Source organism: Convolutriloba macropyga, chromosome 11 (assembly GCF_964194025.1).
Source record: "Convolutriloba macropyga chromosome 11, txConMacr16.3, whole genome shotgun sequence".
Taxonomy (NCBI): Eukaryota; Metazoa; Xenacoelomorpha; order Acoela; family Convolutidae; genus Convolutriloba; species Convolutriloba macropyga.
Window position 1 is genome coordinate 984,566 of NC_134478.1, and position 22,446 is coordinate 1,007,011.

General features: G+C 36.3%; 1 protein-coding gene across 3 annotated transcripts in view; it reads left to right on the plus strand.

Moving 5' to 3' along the window:
* LOC142349610 (spectrin beta chain, non-erythrocytic 1-like) overlaps window positions 1-22,446 on the plus strand; it is a 69,214-nt gene that overhangs the window by 37,948 nt on the left and 8,820 nt on the right. For 2 of the 3 annotated variants that reach the window (XM_075401292.1, XM_075401293.1), the window contains 8 exons: window positions 5,696-5,890; window positions 9,685-9,864; window positions 10,218-10,384; window positions 10,737-10,953; window positions 11,332-11,613; window positions 11,991-12,133; window positions 12,594-12,715; window positions 14,512-14,640. In XM_075401292.1, coding sequence (XP_075257407.1) covers window positions 5,696-5,890; window positions 9,685-9,864; window positions 10,218-10,384; window positions 10,737-10,953; window positions 11,332-11,613; window positions 11,991-12,133; window positions 12,594-12,715; window positions 14,512-14,640 — 1,435 coding nt within the window. The remainder of the gene's footprint in view (window positions 1-5,695; window positions 5,891-9,684; window positions 9,865-10,217; window positions 10,385-10,736; window positions 10,954-11,331; window positions 11,614-11,990; window positions 12,134-12,593; window positions 12,716-14,511; window positions 14,641-22,446) is intronic. The other variant, XM_075401294.1, reaches the window with a different exon arrangement.

Genomic DNA, 22,446 nt, shown 5'->3' on the forward strand with positions numbered 1-22,446 from the left:
CTTTTGAAGATAACTTATAATGTTTTATGATTTTTGCTGCTATGATGCAATATAGTTCCTCCTTTTTCCTTACTGAATTCGGTTACAGATGCTTATAGCAGGCAGTATATGTCTTGTAATGGAGCCTAATTCCAATAACTTCTAGTGATTATCAGATAACTTTCGATTTTTATGACTTTATTAGACAATCTCAAAAAGGATAAGTGAATTTCTGAGTTTGTGAGCATTTCTTCTTACCTTGTCATTTGGACGCATTTATGAGAGGTAGCATGTGCGCTCTAATTATCCAGATCATATCTTGATCTGTTAAATTTTTCATTGTGTTGCTAGTGATTTCAATGAAATTTATAAACTTTCAAAGTTTATGTTTGAGTTTCCCGTTACTTAGGCTCAAAAGAAGACTGTGGCTATTATATGCCTGTGGTATTTTTTGCAGTTGTGCGCTTGATCGAATTTTCGTCTGAGGTTTTTGACATTTCGTCCTCAAAACGGGGTAAACAGTTAAATCCCGGTTGCCACTAAGTCTCTGAGCAGATCTCTAAGAGCTTTTCTAGTCTTTCTGTGTACAATGAAGGGCACTTTTTGGGGGTGTTTACCCCCTCTCCTTCCCTCCGCCTAATCGTCCGCCCCATCCAATCCTACACCACTCTAACCAGCCCGCTACCCTTGATTCTCTTCGCTTTACTCTCGCATGATCCTCGCTCCAATCAGCCCCACCAATAAAAAACCCTAATGCGTCTTTTCACTTCCTTTCCACTTTTTTAAAGCTTACGCTAGCTGATTTAAGGCAAGCCTAGCTGCGCCAACGCTAGCTACTATTGAAGCCAACTGCTCGTCAGTCATTTGAGAGCAATTCGATTGAAATTAGTCGGTACTGTTTTCTTGTTAGAAGCCGCAAAGCGATAGCTGGGGCTGTTATCAGCCTTCTCTTGTTTAATTGCTCTTGAACGCAGTTCAAAGCAATTATTGTAAACGTGTGTGTCTTTTTTTATGCAAAATTTTCGCTTGACGGTTTTGACTTTTCGAGTGACTTTTACGCCCTTGACTTTTTGCATTTCGCGTGATCTAAAATTCTCTCTCAATCACAATTTCATGCAGCTGAACTCAGTTGGCGGCAATTTAATACTAAAAGTCAAATAAAAAGTGCGCCGAAACTGGCGTCATTTTTTTACTTTAAATCTTAATAGTGGTATATGTTAACCTCTAATGTGGTTATTTGAAGCCCACCATAGAACTTCTTAGTCCCATTTAGGCTACCCCTCCCCCCCCCCCCGACTGAAGCAGGCTGCAATTGATTAGAGCTCCCACTAGTCGTTCAAGAGCAATTCTTCCGACGTTTAGTCGGTTATGTTTCTTTTTGTTATTCAGGTTTTTGTTATAACTATATGAGGTCACGATCACTTCATAACTTCTTTTGGTTTGCTTATTCATACAATTTCGACAGAATTCCGTGCGTTGACATCGTTTTACACTCTTGGTAGAGCCAGATTGTCCGTTCATTTGCACCCGTGACTTACCTCACTCTCGAAAATGACTTTTTTGACTAGCAAAAAGACTGTTCTTCAGTGTAGTTGAAGGAGATAAGGTCACTTGATTCTGTGCCACAGATTGACGGGTATTTACCAGCAGCTAATGGAAGCAGCGATGTTATAGATATGCTTAATCAAAAATATAACTTCTCTGTATAGTCAAAAGTACGAGTAGTCTTTTACGGTTGGTTTTTATTGTTTTGTGGCTGCGGATCTACGAAGCTAACTGGGCTATTTTTAGCAATCTGCCAGTTATGTTGTTATCGTTTCCTTAGGAGTCTCGTTAATTCTGTGGAAAGAAGTTGATTTACATCTAACCGAAAAATTTTCCGTACTTTTTCAATTCGTACAATAATCACAGAATTGTATATACTGCCTACTAATGATAATTAGTTCATTATGAGTTAGTGGTACATTTGGTTCATTTTAATTGCTCTCAAACAACTTTTGTAGCAATTATTTTAGTCCTTAGGCCATTTTTGAAGTTTTTTTTGCTTGACCAATTTTACTATTGAGATTAGGACCCTCGTCTCATTCCATCCCAAACCGCAAAAGCGTGACGCCTCCCGCGATGCACCAGCCCCACCTTATGGCCACCCGCTCGTTAGTCCTTCCAGAGCCATTTGCCCGGCTTTAATTAGTTATGTTGAAAGTTTCCGGTTAATGTTTGTATTATTTTCGAAAATGACTTTTTTGACTAGCAAAAAGACTGTTCTTCAGTGTAGTTGAAGGAGATAAGGTCACTTGATTCTGTGCCGCAGATTGACGGGTATTTACCAGCAGCTAATGGAAGCAGCGATGTTATAGATATGCTAAATCAAAAATATAACTTCTCTGTATAGTCAAAAATACGAGTAGTCTTTTACTGTTGGTTTTTATTGTTTTGTGGCTGCGGATCTACGAAGCTAACTGGGCTGTTTTGAGCAATCTGCCAGTTATGTTGTTATCGTTTCCTTAGGAGTCTCGTTAATTCTGTGGAAAGAAGTTGATGTACATCTAACCGAAAAATTTTCCGTACTTTTTCAATTCGTACAATAATCACAGAATTGTATATACTGCCTACTAATGATGCTTAGTTCGTTATGAGTTAGTGATACATTTGGTTCATTTTAATTAATTGCTCTCAAACAACTTTTGTAGCAATTATTTTAGTCCTTCGGCCATTTTTGAAGTTTTTGCTTGACCAATTTTACTATTGAGATTAGGACCCTCGTCTCATTCCATCCCAAACCGCAAAAGCGTGACGCCTCCCGCGATGCACCAGCCCCACCTTATGGCCACCCGCTCGTTAGTCCTTTCAGAGCCATTTGCCCGGCTTTAATTGGTTATGTTGAAAGTTTCCGGTTAATGTTTGTATTATTTTTGTCATTAAATGCTCTCAAACGAAGTTTGTAGCAAGTATATTAGTCCTTTTGGTCTTTTTTAATTTGATTTTTCGCTTGACCAATTTTTCGTCTGACCCATTTGACTTTTTGTCCTTAAAAACGGGATCAACAGGTAGCCCCCAGCGTGCATTAAGTTTCATTAGAAGCCTTTAGTTTCATTTAGTAGTCCTTCAAGCGCTTAGTCTGAGTAATCTACTGGGAAGGCCCTAGTTTAGGGTTAAACGGTCATTTTTAGGACTTTTTGAGCCCAAACTGTTGCAATTTTTCGTGTTCTTCGATATTTTTGTTGGACCAGTCTAAAATTGAATCTGGTTAAAGTTAATGAAGGTCTTTTGCAAGTTAAGTACTTTTTATGACCATTTTAAAAGTTATTTTTTTGGTACTCCAAAGAAAAACGCAAATTTTTACTAATTTTTACATTTCAATTTTTTTTTTGAAAATTTTGTCATCTTTCAGGTTTTTCCAACCTCAAGAGCCAAGTAATGTCCTCTAGGGTTTTGATAATAGGATACTGCATAGTTTATAGATGTAATGGAATGTTTTCAAGATTTTAATATCACGAATTTAGAAATTTTAAATGTTTGCATTTTTTTTAATGTTTTTGATTTTTTTCCGGCACCAGGGGCCCAGGGACCTCCTCCGAGGTTTGATAATAAGCTGTTGCATAGTTTGTAGATATAATGGACTGGTTATCAATATTTTAATGACTCGAGTTTTAGCAATTATTTTTAATATGATTTTAGTTTTTTTTTCAAGTTTTCGGAAACTCATTATGTTCCAAGTTTGTGGATCTATATGAGCCCGTGAAACTATTTTAGTGCTTGGAATAGGGTTACTGGATAGTCTATTGTTACAGTGAAATGGTTATGAAGATTTAAATACCACGAATTCTAGCAAGATTTTGATAAAATGTACAATAGTTTTTGAAATTTTCGAATATTTTTGTATTTTTCTGATTTTAACGATCAAACTTTTTTGGTCTTGCAGATGGGTTACCTGACAGATCTCCAGAGCTAAAAATGTTTTTTAAGATTTTTTCTGCTGCGAAATGTGGAAACTTTTCTTTTGAATTTTGCTTTTCAGTTTTTCTATATGGTTTAATTACTAACAAGGCTAGAAAACTGAAAGTTGCAGAGTCGAATCTCATCATGGAAAATATTCCTAGCTCTCTCCCTATCTCTGTCGGTTGGGAGAGTTCTACGCTTTATTTCTCTTAGTTTTCAATTTACCAAAACTGTTTTGTGGTGACAATTTTATGATGTGAAGGGCGGTTCTTAATCTTAAGGGTTTGACTTTCTCAGTCCCCCGGTCCGCCCTCCTCCACCTGACAATTTGAACCCCTTCTCGTCAGTCCTCCAACTCTGCCCCATCGCTTGACCCCCCATGCTAGGTAGAATCCGTGAGTTCCAGTGGGATACTACCAAAGCCAACCGCTCACTGGTCGCTTGAGAGCAATTCGCCCGACGTTAGTCTGTTATGTTTGAAGATTTAAGTATAAATTTACGTGTTTTTTGTTGCTCGGTTTTTTTGCGGAATGTTTCTTTGTTATTCATTAATTTGTACAAAGCATTCCCCCCATCACCTCCCCCGTCCACCGTCCGACACCTGATGACTCGTGTCCATTCTGGATTTATATCTGGCTGCATTTTCGAGAGAGCTCTTTGGCATGGGAAGTGTTCTTTGCTTCATCGGAAACTTATGTTTCCTGTGTTTACAGATGTATCTGGATCAATACGATTAGGCTGTTGCTCATCGGACGACCCATTGAGCATAACGCAAAATCAGCCATACATTAATATCCTCATCCTGTGCTAAATATCCATAAATATACTTATTTGGAAAGTGTGTTGTGTTGTTTTTGTATTTGCGAAAATTGTTTGGTGGGAGTTATGACTAAAGATGCTTTGAGTACTTACAGAATGAAAGGTTTACATTTGTTTTTAGAAAAGTAATCGATTTGCAAATTATCTTGTGCTGGAAAATTGCTCAGGGAATCCTTGTTTGGTGCGCTGTTTTAATAGAAAGTATTGAATACTTTGTTTTCTTTTGGCTGAGATACTTGGAACTGTTTCTTACTCTACCACTACCAACCAAACCTTTGTAATTTTTGGATAACAAAACACATGCTATTCATCTCTGAGAATGGAACTCAAGAAATTTTTTACGAGTTGGGCTTGTTACGAATTGTACAGTTGTTAATCAACGGCGGCTATTTTCCGGCAATCTCCTGGTTATGTTTAGATTGCTCTAGAAGTAGACACGAAGCGGCTTCAGATCTATTTTAACTATTATGGGATCTTTTCCGTTTGTGCACCCCCCCCCCCCCCCCACCCCCACCCTCCAGTACGCTATGCACCCCCCCCCCCCCCAAGATGCAGAGCACGTGCCATTACATAGTAAATCACTGTGTAAAAATATGATATGTGCGTCTGGGGGGGGGGGGGGTGGGGGTCTGCAAATAATATGCACCCACTAATAATAACAAAACACGTGCCTAATTTGAAACGCTGCTTGCAGAAATACCGTATTTAGCTATTCAGGACATGAATTAAGTATTTCAAGACCGAAATGGACAGTGAAAGAAATCGCCATATAGATGTAAACAAAAATGCGGTTAGTTCTGAACATCTCAGTTCACTCAGCGAGGTTAGTAGGACAGGCGATGTATAAGCGACAGTTTCGGTCAGAATTGATATAAAGGCCCTGTTGACATGAAATCGCTCAGAGAGTCCAATTGAAGTTGAGTGCATTGATTTATGATGTGGTTTGACTGCTTTGCAGATGTTGCTGGACAAGTTCAAGGTGTTCACAAAGGACACAACTGAAGTTGGACATGAGAGGGTGAGTCAGGTGTCAGATGCGTGTGACGCCATGATCGAACAGGGACATGGAGACGCAGTCCTCATTGCAGAGTGGAAGGAACACCTCAATGAGATATGGAATGACCTCTTGGAACTCATGGATACCAGAACTCAGGTCAGATAACGAAACAACGACCACCTTAAATGATGATTCTTAAATGTTCTTGTTTTGATGCACAGTTCTGAGTTTTGTGAACAGTCTGGTGATAACTGACCAAATGCTACCTTAATTTTTATCACTATCTTGAACTTTTTCGTTAAAATTTAACTTATGGTCTCGTATAATGTGTTGAAATGTAGGAAGCTTTTTGGCTTTCTACTGTTAAATTTGTAGTTCTCATGTTTAAAATTAGTTTTACTAAGTTTCATCAATTTCATTCATTGTCATAATTTTTTTCCAATTTTTGTTTATTATGATTTATGCTTATACCTTGATAATTGCAAACGCTAAGTATTAGTAATTCATGTATTTAGGGTAGAATTCTAGTGAGCATTATTGCTCCGTTATCTGTCCTTTCTGTGTGGTCTATTTTGTAATTATTTGATGTTTTTAACAAGGAGGCTCGGTAATGTGCGTTCGCACATTAAGTTCCGACCCCGCTCATCTACATTTTTCACTTAATTGTCTACCGAGGAAGAGATAGAAAAAATTAACATATCAACATATCGTTCAACAAACTACTAAAAGAATAAAACAATCTACTCTAGAGGGCCTATGGGACCTGTGGCTACCATAATATGACTACCAGAAAGGACGGCAATAAAAATCAAATTGTTACAAATGTTAATTACGACCAAAACTCCTTGTCCATATTTTGAAAACCACTAATAACCAAATCAAAATGGCATCAGATAAAAATTATACTAAGAGGATTAACTGGTAGTTTTTGGAACAAAATATAGGACTTTTCCTCAATGCGACTTGGCGACAGTGGCAAAAGTTTATTAAAACCTTGCTTTTTAAAAAAAAGAATTAAATTCGAACTGATTAGAAACATGACGCATCAAATGAAATCATTGAGAGAGTCTTTTATACCTCAATAGAGAGGGACTGAGGCCTTTCATTATCCAGGATATGTCATACGAATACAAAAAGAACGACAAATACAGACAAACAACGAAAAATTTGCACAAAAAATTATGCACGAAAACGATGTCCCCCCAATCAATTTAATTATAAGCTGATCACTAAAAGCAATAAAAATCTTCGTTTGCATTTTTTGCAGGTGACAACATTTGTAAGTCAAATGACGCCCATTATTGTGATACTGAAAAGAAACCAAAAACCTACAAAAAAGGGGGCAAATTTGCAAAAATCACGAAAATTGGTTTTATGAAAACTGGTTGCTCCAAGAAGAAAGACCATTTGAGGAAAATAAAACCGTTCCGTTATTGAGAGCAAATTGTATTTCAAAAGATAAATGATATGAATTGTATGAGATGCTTAGCTACAATTTAACAGAAATAAAATTGGCAGATCTCAAAAATCTTTTTTTTATTAAAAACAATTTTTTTTCAAAATTCATCGCCAACAAAAGCTTTCGACAGTTTGTCTTGCAACTACTTGGAAAACTAATTGCAACTGTTTTTAATGAGACTAAATCATAAGACTATAAAATAACATTAAATACAAGCTGAACTAATAAGTTTCACAAACAACTTTACGAAACCACAGTTTTGAAGCCATTAAATTTAACCGCGATTAACTATAAGATATTAACCGCGAGAATATAATATCTTTATTTGCGTCTCCTTTGATCATCATAACATCTTTTTGTAAAGCGACCATTACAAAATGACAACAAAAAGAACCACAAAAACTGAAAAGTATCTAAGCTTCACAAAATTCTTCTGAAACAAATTGTCTAAGCCCTGAAGACATCATTTAAAAAGTTTAAACAACAGAAAAATTATTATTTGATTCAACAAAACATTAAAAAGAGCTCTAAATAATGATGCTAATTTACGAAAATGATACAACATTGTAAAATACAAAAAAACAAGTTACCAATATCAGTTAATCAAGTTCACATGTTCATCTAGAGTTGGCCACTGAGACCTTTAATTACACAATATTTGGCATATTGCAAAAATTAACAACAAATAAAAGGCAAAAATTAAAAAATCTACCAATTTCTGCAAGAGAACGGTGTCGCAGCCCTTCAGACCATATGTTATGAAAACAAAAATTTTGTTCAGTTTCAAATAATGTCAAGTTTTTTTCAGTTAGATTGTTAAGTAATGTGACATTTTACTAAAGAAACAAAAACAACATCAAAATTGGGCAATTATGCACAAAAATCAGAAAATTTTGTATGAAAACTCGTAGAAAAAAGAGCAAGAAGACCTGTTAAAACAATCGGCCACACAATTAGTTTTTATTATATAGGGAGGAAAGATTGACCTGTACTTACTGAGAATAAGCAATATGTTTACTAAAGTAATATAAAAAAAACAAGTTAAAAAAATCACAGAAATTTCCTTAAAACTAATACATTCAATATGATAAGAGACATTAGGTAACAACCGAATGAATAGAAAACGTTCACTTGCACCTCTTGAGGAAGAGATTTAGATCTTCGAGTGGTTAAACTGAAAAATCAGACTAACAAAAGAATAACAATTTAAGGCAAAGACAAGAATTCAGTTAAATTTTACTAAAACTCTTCCTCAAAGCCATAAAAACCCTTTGGTTCTCTTGAAACAAACTGTATCTACATTTGGCCTCAATTTTACGTAAATCGGAGCTGTCGTCAACGGCGCCGTGAATAAAAAATATTTTCAGTAATTAGCGTTAAAAAAACAAAAGCAAAATATTTTGAAAAAAGGCAGCATCAAAATAAAAACCGAAAAGTCTTTGATTCTAAGAGCCCGTGATATTATCAATCCTGTCTCTGATTTTTTCGTGCGCCCAGCAAACCGACCACCAAGTGTTCCAGTTATTTGCGAATTAGACCAATTGTTGAATGGAATTCTTCAAATATTGAAAAAAAAAGATGCATTTTGTATAATTATTGAGTTAAATCTGTAAAAAACGGCAAAGTTTTAATTCCAGAAGGCTTTCATACGGCGCCTAATTGCAACTAGCGCTCTTTTTGAAATTAGTGAGTCTGTGTTAAGGTTTCTTGGTCACTAAGTCTGCCAAACTTTTACAAAGTGGACCAAAAAAGCATATTTTGTGCCATTTTTGATGAAAAAGGTTTGAATTTTGAAAATTTTATCAGAAATTTTAGCCAAAAAAACTTCAATCAAACAATTCAGCAACTCTCTTCTATCTCTAACGGTAACAACAACACGTTACCATTAAAAATTTTAACTTATTTTGAATTATAATAGCGAAATTGTGCCAAATTTTAGCAAAAATTACTGAAAATGTGAACAAAAACAGTCGAATGTTAACAAAACTTTAAACCTCGATAACTCCCTGTAAAACATGAAAATCAAAAAAATCTTTTTAATTCTGTATTCTACGCTGGACGGGCTTTACCACTCACAATTCTCTACGATGAATATATCGGTCGGCCAAAATTTACTGAACAAAAAAAACCAGTTGAGTATATAGTTCCTCCCTCCCCACTAAAGTGGGGGTCAGAACAATAAAGGTGTAAAACCACTCTTTCGTTAAGGATTCAATTCATAAACGATCTAAGCAAAACAACGTATAAGCATTGGTGATAGCAACAAGAGAGTTTAGACGGCAAGGTTATTTATTGATACCAATCAAATGTGACATCTGGGTTGAGTGGCTGCTGGGTTGCGAGTTTTGTCAAAAGTCTGGTAATAACTGGCCAAATGCTACCTTAATTTTTTTATCTTGAACTTTTTTTTCGTTAAAAATTAACTTTTGTTCTTTCTTATCTGATTGAATTGGGGTACTTTTGGCCTAATAACATCAGTAATGCGTTATAGCTGCTGATGGCCTCATACGACCTGCGCAAATTCTACAGTGACTGCAAAGACACTTTGGCCAGGATTAAGGACAAGATGAACAACCTGCCTGATGACCTTGGCAAGGACAAGAAACAGGTTGAGAACCTAGAGAGGAAACACGATTCATTCATCCTCGATGTTCAGTCACTCAGAGACCAGGTATACACTCTATTTCCTTTCGTTCTGTACTCTGATGCAACAGTTATCTGTTCTTACAGGTAAAGACTGCTGTAATGCGTGCAGAGGAGATAATTTCAAAATATCGAAAAAAGAATAAACGGGAAGCTTGGGCAATCCGAGAATAAATTAACTATGTGATTCCTTTTATACTAAGCTCAATTTTTACAGTACCGTATTCACCAGGTTTAAAAACTTGGAATCCAAAATACTCGATGCTGTTTTTGGTAGGGCTATGGCTTATAACCATAAGGCGTGAAGCAAAAAATCATTTGCAACAGAATAGAGATTTTTGGCTGCGTTTAGTATGTTGATTAAAATTGTTGTAAATGTAGGTGCACCGTATCACAGAGGAGGCTGGAAAGTTCCAACAGTCTTACGCGGGAGACAAGGCCAGAGAGATCCAGATGAGAGAGAAAGAGGTTGTGGATGCTTGGAACCAGCTGTTGCTTGCATGCGATGACAGGCGAATCAAACTGGCAGACACTGGCGACCTCTTCAGGTAAGTTCAAATCACTGGCATTAATTTAATTTCAGATAGTGATGAACCTCTAATGGAATGGCTTCAAAACTAAGCACAAAAAATGAATTGGACAACTTTTTTGGCATTTTTCAAGCTGTTTGAAAAAAGTGGCAATGATTGCTTGACAGTCACCTTAACTTCGGAATCTTGGGAAATTGAAATTTTTATATGGAGCTTTTATTTTTGAAAGCTTATTAAAATTGAGTGGGTTATCATTAGACACTTGTCACATCCGCTATATTGACCAATACGGTAGGTGTATGAATTTAAATTCGTGCACGATGAAACTTGTATTTTTGAGTTGTTGACTTGACTTGTTGAATGACTGCAGATTCTACACCATGGTGCGTGACCTGCTCAACTGGATGGATGACATCAACAGACAGATCAAGAACCAGGAGAAGCCCAGAGACGTATCTGGAGTGGAACTGCTGATGAACCTGCACCAGGCTATCAAATTGGAGATAGACGCGAGGGACGAGAGTTTCGCTGACTGTATCTCACTTGGCAAGGAACTCATCGCCAAAGGTCACTACGCTCTCAAAGAGGTCAGTTGCCACCAAACCAGCCGGTTTTGTTTTGTTTCCCGTGGAAAAAATTCGCATAAAATTGGTCGTTAAGTTTTTTTCTTCGGCGCCGTAAATAAGAAGCTCAAATACTGCATTCAATCGATTAAGTGAAAACTCGGGCGAACGTTTTTTTTACAGAAATTTCCTGCAAAGTTGAGATTAATTGTTGTAGGCTAGTTGATACGATCATGCAAAGCAGGCGTTGCATACTGTTAGCGCATGTGTTAGCTTAAACGGTAGAATCGGAAACGATTTACTGGATCTCAATTACCACTAGGCTTCTTCTTTGTTTCAACCGCAATTTGCGATTAGACATTTTGTCATACGTATCCATTAGAATGCATGTCTCTATTTCAGATCAAGAAAAAGCTGCTTGAGATTGGCTACAAACGGGCAGATCTCATTGCTGACTGGGAGCACAGGTGGGAGTACCTGCAGCTGATCCTGGAAGTGTATCAATATGTGAAGGATGCTCAGGCTGCTGAAGCATGGCTCAACTCACAGGAGAGTTATCTCAAGACTCAGGATCTGGGTGACTCCGTGGAGGCAGTCGAGAAGCTGCAGAAGAAACACGAGCTATTCGAGAAATCTCTCAACGCACAGACTGACAGATTCCACGATCTGGACAGAGTCACCACGGTTAGGCTCATTTTGTTAATTCTATGAGGTGAAATTAAACAACTATTGGAAAAGGTCATTGTAAAATTTATACTCAAGTCGCTACTGAAATCTAATGGAGAAGAGTCTTATTAGAATCTGATGACTTTTTGAAAATTTTGCCGTTGAAAGGCAGTTTTTAATGGCTAAAATTTTCAATATTGACCTTGAAAGGTGTATCACTGACTAATACTGCGTCATAAAGAGATTTAACTTTTTCTGATGAGATCTCTTCTGAGTACAAAAGGTGAAGCGACCAAACAGAACCAGGGATTATAATAATGAATGATGATTTTATAAATTTATTAGATGCTAATAATAGTTCGCGTGTGTATTTAAAAGTATGTGCGTGTTTGTAGATGGAGCAGCGTGAATTGAGGCGACAGAAGATTGCAGAGTACATAAAAGATCACCCTGACTTCGTGGATGAGCCCACTCCTATCAGCAAAAACAGAAAACAATTCATTGACGAATACGTCGCCATGCATCAGCTACAGGAGAAGTTAGCCATAGTCACACTAATCAGATTTTAGGTCTTTCTCATTATAGCCCCCCCCCCCCCAGCTTAGTGCTCAGATAACCTATAGCCCCCCAATCATGCTAATTATACCATAATGGGGGGCTATAATTCCATGAGGGGGGGGGGGGTCTATAATGGGAAAGATCTCAAATTTTTATAATTACTATTTTCTTTGGTTCGAAAGAACTTTTGTTCAAGCAGATTATTTCTTAGATCACACGCGTGAGATTAGCGTTTCTAAACGGTTACTTTGAAACATGATTTTGAACAGAATATTGTGAGAAATGAAAAAACGTGATCGCAAAGTAGTATCAAGTAATCACGGGTATGCTTTTAAGACCAATCCTGACCTATTGGAACCTTACTCGCAAAGAATTGATTGATGAACATAGATTTAATTTTACAAATTTCTGATAAAAAGTGTCCATACAACGTTTTGAAGGGAAGAGGAGGAAGAGGCTCAGCCTGTGGCGCCCAGACCAGTCTCGGACGAAGTGAGTGAACAAGTGCCCAGTGCAGCAGTCCAGCAACCTGTCCAGTCCTCCTCAGCACTCCCAGAAACAGGTAGGCTGTAAACTAATCAACTAAAGGCGCTTATTTTGTCCATACTTCTGAAACTTAAGAAACCAAGACTGCGGTACGGGTAACACAAACCTGCAAATACTAGGGAGGAGCTAACATTAGACGAGATTTGATGTATTATCCTCATCAGATTGACACTGTAAAATTAGAATTCTTAAGGGGCTGTTTAACGTGATACCGCTCAATCTCGTCGAATAAAGCCTAATGTCTGTGTATTTCTTTCACATTTTAATCAGAAGCTTTCGTCCCAAAGGCTTAAATTTGCTGTTATGCCGTAACGTTGATAGTAAACGTTGATGTGTTGCGCTTACCCCAATAAACTAACTTAACCCGAACATTTCAAAAAAATTGAAATTTTGAACAGCGATAATAATTCTATCAGATAGAAGCCAGAAATGTCAATGAGCTGCATTCTGTATAGATTTTACAGATTTTATGATAATTGCATAAGGGTGTTGTTGTTGTTAAATGTTATGACGTAATTTCACCTTTCATGCCTATTTTTTCAATGTTAACAATGAATACAACACAAACCAAACGAACATCAGCTATGCACCTCTCGCGAATTAACTTGACGCGAATGTCTTCACAAAATGATCTGGGTTTCCCAGAGTTTTAGTAAACTAGGCTTTCATTTGTTTATCCAATCAACTAACATTGCGTGACATAGAACAAAAGTGAGAACTGCAGTTGATTAAATTCAAATGGGAATTAGTGAACCTATTATTTTGGTGAACTTTTTCTCTCAAATACACTATGGTACCAAAAAGCTACGTACACCTAAAGATTTTTTAAAAAGCAACACAAACAGCAAATAATATTCAGTTCAAATGTTGTTCTCTGATAATGCTTCATTACACCTTTAGCTTTTTTGACGTTTAGCAGACGTTTGGTATAGTTTTCATACAGGTTTCTCACGACTTCTGGGTCAATTTCATTCCAAATTTCATACACTTTTTCTTCTAAATTTTTCCAAAAAATTGTCTGTTTTCGTAATCGTTGCTTCAAAATCGACCATAAATTTTCAATAGGATTCAGATCTGGACTATATGCTGGTCATTCCAGTACCTTCCACTCGTTTTCTTGGAAAAAATTGCCGATAATCTTTGATTTATGCACAGGAGCATTATCTTATTGAAAAATAATGTCCAGGAATTTTTTCCTCGTAAATTTTCTTCGAAAAACTCTAACAACTCTGTCGCTAGAGATGCTCACCCTTGTTTCATCGGTAAAAACAACATTCTGCCAGAAAGACAACGGCTTCTTTTACATATTGACACACCATTTTGAAGGAAAACACTTGCTTTTCAAACTGACTTTTTTGCAGCCTTTTTTGAAAAAACGCCATATGTTTTGAGATTTCGTCTAACTGTACCTCTGGAAATTGTATCGTAGCAAGAAAAAGCGTTATGAGCCACTCTAATGCTCTCCAGTGAGGTTTTTTTCAAGTAACGTTTGTATGCATACGGTGCACTGGATCTTGACTTCAAGTTGAGTTGCGTTTGTATTTTAGACCATGAAAATCCGACTTCTCGTAGCGTAATCCGGCATCTCGTAGCGGTTTAACCATCTTTTCTGTTTAAGCGGAGAAAAGGAGAACGAAATTTCTCTGAAAACTAAATTTCACGCCTTTTTCCACGCCTTAGCGCAACTCATGCTTTAAAAGCAGAAATCATGCTGTACGTAGCCTTTTGGTACCATAGTGTAGCAATCAAGGTATTAATCTGCACTTGCTAATTAACTAAGAGAGAGTGTGTTTGTGTGTTGCTAACTTGCAGCAGATGCTAGTGATTCGGGTGCTCAACCCGCTCCTGGCTCTTCTCAGCCTACACCGGCTGCCACTTCCGAAAGTGGACCAGCGGTGGCTCCGGCTCCTTCTGGACCGCCGGCTGTTAAGCCACCTGCGGGTAAGCTAGGCTGCATTTTTGTGTTAGCGATTGGCTGCGAACTTTCCTTTCTATATATTTGTGTGGGTCTCTACTTCAGTGTGGCAACGACGGAATGTAGATTTGAAGTGTTTGGCTTCAAATTGTGAATTTTTAAAGATTTAAAAGACAGGCGTGCTTGACAATGCTTCTGTTTCAAATGCAATAAATGGAATCCTAAAATAGTTGTTATATGCGGTCACATTTTAGTTCAATAGGTCACGTATTACACACAACTAATATGTCATTATAGCTCACCTCGGAAACACTGGCAGTCGAACGATCTAGATGAAAAAAAAAACGTTTCTGAGCAGTCGCTGCTTTCGTAGAAGACTTAGCTAATAGAACGATAATAAGAACGGTTATTTTCATAGCTGCATTTAAGATTTTTTGACGTGTTTATAGAGCTTTAGGATCTCTTCCGTTTGTGCCCTTCCCCCATTTACAGAGCATGTGCCATTACATAGTAGATCATTATGTAAAAGTATGGCACGTGCGTCTGTGGGGTGGGTGCAAATAATATGCGCCCACTAAGCTGGGGGGGGGGGGCACAAACGGAAAAGATGCGAGCTTTACTGTCAAATAAGCTTGCTTTTTCAGATGTAGGAAATCAAAGCCCCGCACAGCGTACAGAGTAGTACAATGTTTGTGGGTTTGATTTTCTACAGTATATAATGCAGCTGTCTGTGGATCTGTTTCAATATTATTTCTGCTTTTGCGAATGATAATTTGGGGTGGGTTTGCTTTGTTGATTGACGTGCGCATTAATAGCTAAAGGGGCTTTAAAAGGGTTTAGCTTTTCTTTGATTTTACCTGAGCAAAATGTATCCAGCTTTTCATTTAAAAATTTTTTGCATAGTTTGTAGTGATTATTCCTTGTGCAATTTTGGGATGCCGTTGATGAACTTGAATGGCTTCCATGCCTAATCCGGTGCACTTTTTCGTTCAAATGATGTTAATTTTGAATAATTGGCCTGCAAAAGTTGCGCCCAATTTCTTTAACTTGCCCCCCCCCCCTCGTTTTTCAAGTTAGCTTGGGGAGCGTCTTTCTACGATACAGAGAGGAATTATTGTGGGTAACCTTTAAAATCGATTAATTAAGTTTTCACGGTATTCAAATTAAAATGAGCGACGGGAAAAAGTTGATGCTCATGTGTTGAACTTAGTTGCGGAGACAGAGAGAGGAGGATGGTGCTATTAATAATAGCCGCTTCAGCTTCTCAGCCGGCTATTATAGCGCTCCTATTTTTTATCTTTTACTTCGTCGTACTAAAATTGTTTCGCTTTACCTTAGTTTACAGCTTGTTCAACATTTTGCCTGAAATGTTTTTGACTTCTCTAGGCTAGTTTAACTCTTCTCTCATTCTGCTAAAAGTTTCTTTAGACAGCAGTTGCTCAGCAAAGCAATTCAAAATGAACAGACAACATCAAAAACGAAATCAGAAATAGAAACGTGATAAACCCATAAAGCCCAATTTTAGATGCCCGTTACTCGAACTTTGTTCTTAGTTATCATCTCTATTGCTTTTCGGTATTGATACTAGCATCTGTGTCGTCGCTCTGCGAAACAGTTAGCACTTTTAAAATTGTTTGTGTACAAAAATCATTTTTTTTCTTTAGTTTTTCTCTTCTTTCAATCACAATCTTGGTTATGGGAATCAACGGCGGCTATTTTCCGACAATCTGCGGGTATGATTGTTGTTTATTATAGCTGCAAAGCTGTAAGCTGACCGTAGCTATATTGCGGTGTTCCCGGTTTTTTTATAAATCAAAAAGTTTGAATCGCATGTGTACAGTCTCTTTTTTCAAGATATGTTAACATTTTTTTCGACCTCTTGTCAATGAGAAATCAAATTGGAGTGGTGATTTTAATCACGCTGAAGTAGTCAGAGAAGCTTACTATGACGTTTTTTAATGACGTTTTTGTTAACTTTTTAAGTGAAGTGAACAATTGGGCGTTCAAAAAGATTTTCTTTTTCACGTGCGGGAATTTCACTTGTTTTCGCTGTTTTTCTCTTCGTTGTCTATATGAATACTTTTAAAGGCGATACGTGTGTTCTGATAAGGCAGAATTGCAGTTTTAAACCCCTCAAAAAGCAACTAATGTTTTCGCAAGACTTCATGTGTCTTCTTGAAAGTGGTTTTATGGATTCTACCTGTGTTTATTCTTCGTTGTTTAGTTATTTATTGTCTTTAATGATACGTCTTAAACGGCAATTGCTCTCTTTGGTAATCTATTGGTTTTTATCGGTTTTCACACTACTGGTTATAAAAAACGGGTTTTTAATAACCTCAAAGCGATAGCTGGGGCTGCTATTGGCCTGCGTGACGTAATTTCTCACTCTTCGTGGAGCGAATTTCGTTCATCGCAAGTTATTGGTCACAGGTGACTTACCTCACGCTCAAAAATGACTTCCTCACTCTTAAATTGACTTTTCCTTACTTTGAATTCTAAGAGATAAGGTCAACTGATTGTGTGTCACTCTTATTGAAGCTAATTTGAGAGCAGCTAATAGAAATAGACGCAAGGTAAACAATAAGGTAATCAAAATAAATTTTCAGCATTTAATAAAAAGAAATTTCATTTTTGGTCTGTTTCTTTCAATAACTTTTGGAGACTGCAGATCTACGAAGCTATTGCGGCTATTTTCTGGAAATCTGCCATAAGTCAGTTTATCTTTCTATCACTTATAGATTAGTGGACAAATGTAATTTGCTCTCTTGTGAGTCAAATTTTAATTAATTTGAAGGTTTTATATTAACGGTTTGCTCGACTTTGACACAACTTGTCTAAAAAATATGGGTTATTGACTTTGCCGCTTTTTGTCCTTTATTTGTGTAGTTATTTAGTTTAAATAATGATTCTCATTGGAGCTTTTATTATAATTTTTCAAGCTAAGGTTTAAAAGACATTGACACTTGTTTTCAGGAATTATTAATTTTTTGTTTTGCCGTTAGTTGTTTTTGTTGTTCTGTCAATTAGTCGAACTGTTGACAAGTATCTGGACTCTTTTGTGGGGTACATTTGAGTCTATTTAATTGTTTCTACTTATAATTAGCAGTTGTCACGACTTCGACATTACTTGTTTAAATTTTTCGATTTTTCCAGTTTTTGTAATTGTTTTTTGTCATGTCGCGTACTCATTAATGACAAGTCTCATTTTTTCTCTAATTGGGTTTATTTGAATCCTTTTAAATGTTTGAGTTTATTGAACTTTTTCTCACATCTTTTGTTATCAAAAATTTGAACTTTACAGCTATTTTCCAGATTTTTGATTTTCAGCCATTTTTGTCCATTGTTTCGGTTTCCTCCAGAATTGGAAAGCCTACTATTGGTTAAAAGACTGTTTAGTTGACAATCGAGTGCAGTTATGTTGGCAAAGCAATGTTTTGCAGAGAAATATGATTAAATTGAGAAAGTTGTAACTATGTTTTTGCCAATTTCTTTGTTTATATTTTATTATGCATTCATTGTTACGTTTGATACAAAGCTGTTCTTTTTATAGAGAAATAAATTTTTCAGCGGAGACGACTTTGATTTGTTTCCGGATTTCTTCCGGCTTTGTTTTCTGTTTCGTCTGACGTGTTTTTTTTTCGTTTTACTTTTGTTCATACAGCAAATCTGATAAAGCCAACTTTTCTGAACTACTTTTTCATCTTGCTAATACTATTCGCTCTTATGAAATCCTTTCTTACTCTCTGTAACAAAAGTATTCTGGTCATTTGTGTGATTTAAGTATGATCATACGTTACATATCTAATTCAACAATATGACTTGAATTTTGAACTACAAAATTTAGGTTTAACTGGAATGTATATAGGGTCAAATAAACTCTTATGTGTTAAAAATGTTCCTGCATAAAAAGGGCTCTGCGAAGAATTTTAAGAAGCCATATTTATCTATGGCTGGATTTTCAATTATTCTTTTTGTAGTTGCAACTTCCAATAATTGAAATAAATCAGGTTAACAGGATCGTTTATAATATCGGCCTAAACCAATTTATTTTATGTTTTGATTTCTTAGGAATCTGAACCAAAAGGCGAGTAGATTTTCAGCGTGAATGTTGTTCGCTCCAATTTCAAAGTAAGGTGAGGAAACGGTGTTCGAATAAAATTCTGCTTTCTCGATTGTGGTTTTTTGTCACATCCGGCAATCCGACTTCGATTTTTGCTATATTCAATTTTTTATCGCGTTTCTTCTAAGTGATTTTCCAAATCCATATTTTGTCCATTCTAGGTGCGGACTTTTGTTTAGTCAATCAAGATCCTTTGAATTGTGTCAGGACTTATCTCGCTAGGTTTTTTTGTTTCGTCCACTCTTTTTTCGTTCTCCATTTGTTCATGCTGCAACGCTGTCAAACTCAACTGTTTTGAACAACCTGCTCATCTTGCTAATATTATTTGTCCGCGTGACGTCGTTTCTCACTCTCTCTAGCAACCGTTTATATATCTCTTTTTCATACATGACTTATCTCACTAAATAAAATTATTTTTATGCGGTTTAAAGCTGTTTAATTTGAACTAGTTTAAGGTCACATCCAATCATTGGTGTAGTGTAGTAAAGGTGCATATTGGGAAGGCTCCTACGGAGGAAATGTTAACAGTGTTATTATTATGTCTTTGAATGGTTATTACATAGATTTTTGAGCGACGTCGATAACTTTTTCAACTTATCCTTATCTGTTGCTGTCTGTATTATACGGCATGCATGTCTTTCGCAGCTGTTTGGGCAATCTGGTGGCTATTTTTTCGGTTGCTTTATGGGCAAGAGTTCTTTATTGGGCGTTAATCTTAATTCGTGAGGCTTCTTCAAAGCAGGCTTCAAGACGCTATAGCGAAAGTATCTTTTAAGCCGGCTATTATAGCGGCCTTACTTTACCTATCAAAGAATGTGAATTGAATTGGAGCGCAATCTTTCTTAAAGATGTGTTCACACATTTTCAGAATTTTCGAAATCAAATTTGGTTAGGGATTTTGGTAATACCAAAGCAGGAAATTGAGCAAAAAAGTGAGTGGTTTTGTGACGTAAATTTTTACTATAATTTTAAAGTAGAGTGAGAAAACGGTGTTTGAACTAAAATTCGCTTTCTAAAATGTTTTCACGTGCGGCTTTTTCAAGCAAAGTTTTTTGTTTTGACCATTTTTTCTAAATCAAAAGATTTGGTTGGGCTAAAGTAATGCGTTCAATTTGTTTTGAAAGTCATTAGAAGTTTTTTGGTAATTGATACATGTATAATTGATACAGGTAATTTTACAGCATCTTTCCAGATTTTAGGCTTTTTAGCCATTTTTGTTCATTGTTTTTTGATCTCTTCCGCAATTGGAAAGCCTGCTATTGGTTAAAGGACTGTTTAGTTGACAATCGAGTGCAGTTTTGTTGGCAAAGCAATATTTTGTAGAGAAATGTGATTAAATTGAGAAAGTTTTGTAACCATTTTTTGCCATATTCTACTTTGAATTTGTAATAATTAATTTTTTTGAGGTTATTATGAATTTATTGTTATGTTTGTTACAAAGCTATGTTCTTTACAAAGATAAATAAATGTTTCAGCGGAGACTACTCCGAATCGTTTTCGGATTTCTTCCAGCTTTGTTTTTTTGTTTCGTCTTACGCGTTTTTTTGTTTTACATTTGATGCTGCAAATCTGATGAAGCCAACTTTTCCGAATTATTTTTTCATCTCGCTAATGGTATTTGCGGGTGTAAAATCATTTCTTACTCTCTGTAGCAAAAGTATTTGGGTCATCTATATATTAATTCAGTGTCGACATAAAAGGCACCATGTTTAAGCTCCTAATCTTTACATGTTTTAACAGCCACTAAACATGCTTTTCGGCAAACAGCGACTGGCAACAGTCGGATTCGAACCGGGGTCCGTGAGTTAAGAGGCAAAAGCGCAATGAGTTGAGCTAAGAAACAGATGAGCCGCGTATTTATCGGGATTTTTGTCCATTAACGTCGCATCCGTTTCTCTCCAATTCCCTCGTTTTTTCACAATTTTTTGTGCTTCATGCCTTTCTCCTGTCACTATCTATCTTGTATCAATCTACATATTAAAAATAATTCGAATACCTATACCACCACATTTAAGCTCCTAATCTTCACATGTTTTAAGGCCTCTTAAATATACATCAAAGCGTTTTGATTCGCATGTATTTTGAAAAAGGTCAATGACCGAAAACTTGACCTTGCCAAAAAGTAAATGACCGAAAAGTTATCTATGCCGTAACGGTCAATGACTGAATACTGAATGTAAAAATGGTTCATTGTTCGAAAAGCTGCCTATGACCGAAAAGCTGTCATCTATATCTATTTATTATTTCAGTGTCGACATAAAAGGCACCATGTTTAAGCTCCAAATCTTTACATGTTTTAACAGCCCCTAAACATGCTTTTCGGCAAACAGCGACTGGCAACAGTAGGATTCGAACAGGGGTCCGTGAGTTAAGAGGCAAAAGCGCAATGAGTTGAGCTAAGAAACAGATGAGCCGCGTATTTATCGGGATTTTTGTCCATTAACGTCGCATCCGTTTTCACTTTATCCAATTCCTTCCCTTTTTTAACATTTTTTTATGCTCCATGCCTTTCTTTTGTCACTATCTATCTTCTATCAATCTACATATTAAAAATAATTCGAATACCTATACCACCATGTTTAAGCTCCTAATCTTCACATGTTTTAAGGCCTCTTAAATATACATCAAAGCGTTTTGATTCGCATGTATTTTGAAAAAGGTGAATGACTGAAAACTTGACCTTGCCGAAAAAATTAAATGACCGAAAAGTTACCTATGCCGTAAAGGTCAATGACTGAATACTGAATGTAAAAATGGTTTATTTTTGGAAAAGCTGCCTATGGCCGAAGAGCTGTCATTGTCAAAAAGTCAGTGACCGAAAAGTAATTTATGCAATAAAGGTCAATGACTGGATAGCCGCGGATGTTTTTAATCGGACTTTTTTACGCTGACCAATTTTTAAACAATCTTTTGCTTCTTTTGTTTTCAGTTTTGCTTGATCTCAGTCTCATAAAAGTTTTGAACAACTGAAGTTTAATTAAATGAATCTTTTGTTGCCAGTTTATTTTCAAAAATTAGGCTGTGAAGATTTTGGTCTATTTTTCTTTTTTTTACTTTCGAGGTAAGATCTTTTCTCTTCCGTTTCTTTCTTTCTTTGCTCCTTCTTTTTATTTTCTCCTTCATTTGTTTTGTTTTTGGTTATATTTCTTTTTCTCTGTCTCTTCTGCTTTTTATCTTTCCTTTCACTTTCTTTTCTCTTTCTGTTTTCCTTTCTTTATCTCTCCTTTTCTTTTCCTTTTCTCTCTCTTTTCAGTCGTTCTGCTTTTTTTTCTGTCTTTTTCTGTACTTGTCTGCGTTTCTTTTCTCTTTTTTATTCTTTCTTTTCTCCTTTTAGCTTCTTAATGGTTTTTTTCTTTTTCGTTCCTCTCTTTAGCTTTCCTTTTCTCTCAATTCTCTCTGATAGTATTTTCTGCCTCTTTTCGTTTTTTGTTTTTCTTTTCTGTCTCTCGTTCTCTCTTTTTTTCTTTGTTCTTTCTGCTTTCTTCTCTTTTTTGCTTTCTGTCGTTTTCCTTTTTCTTTTCTGTATTTCATATCTCTCTTTTCTCCTTTGCTTTTTCTGTTTTCTGTTTTTTTCCTGCCTTTATTTGTTTTCATTCGTTTTCTCTTTCGTTCCTCTGTCGTTTCTCTTTATTTTCTCGTTCTTTTCTCTTCCTTTCTGTTTTTCTTTTTTCTACCGCTTTTTTGTGTTTTTTCTGTCTTTCTTTTCTCTCTT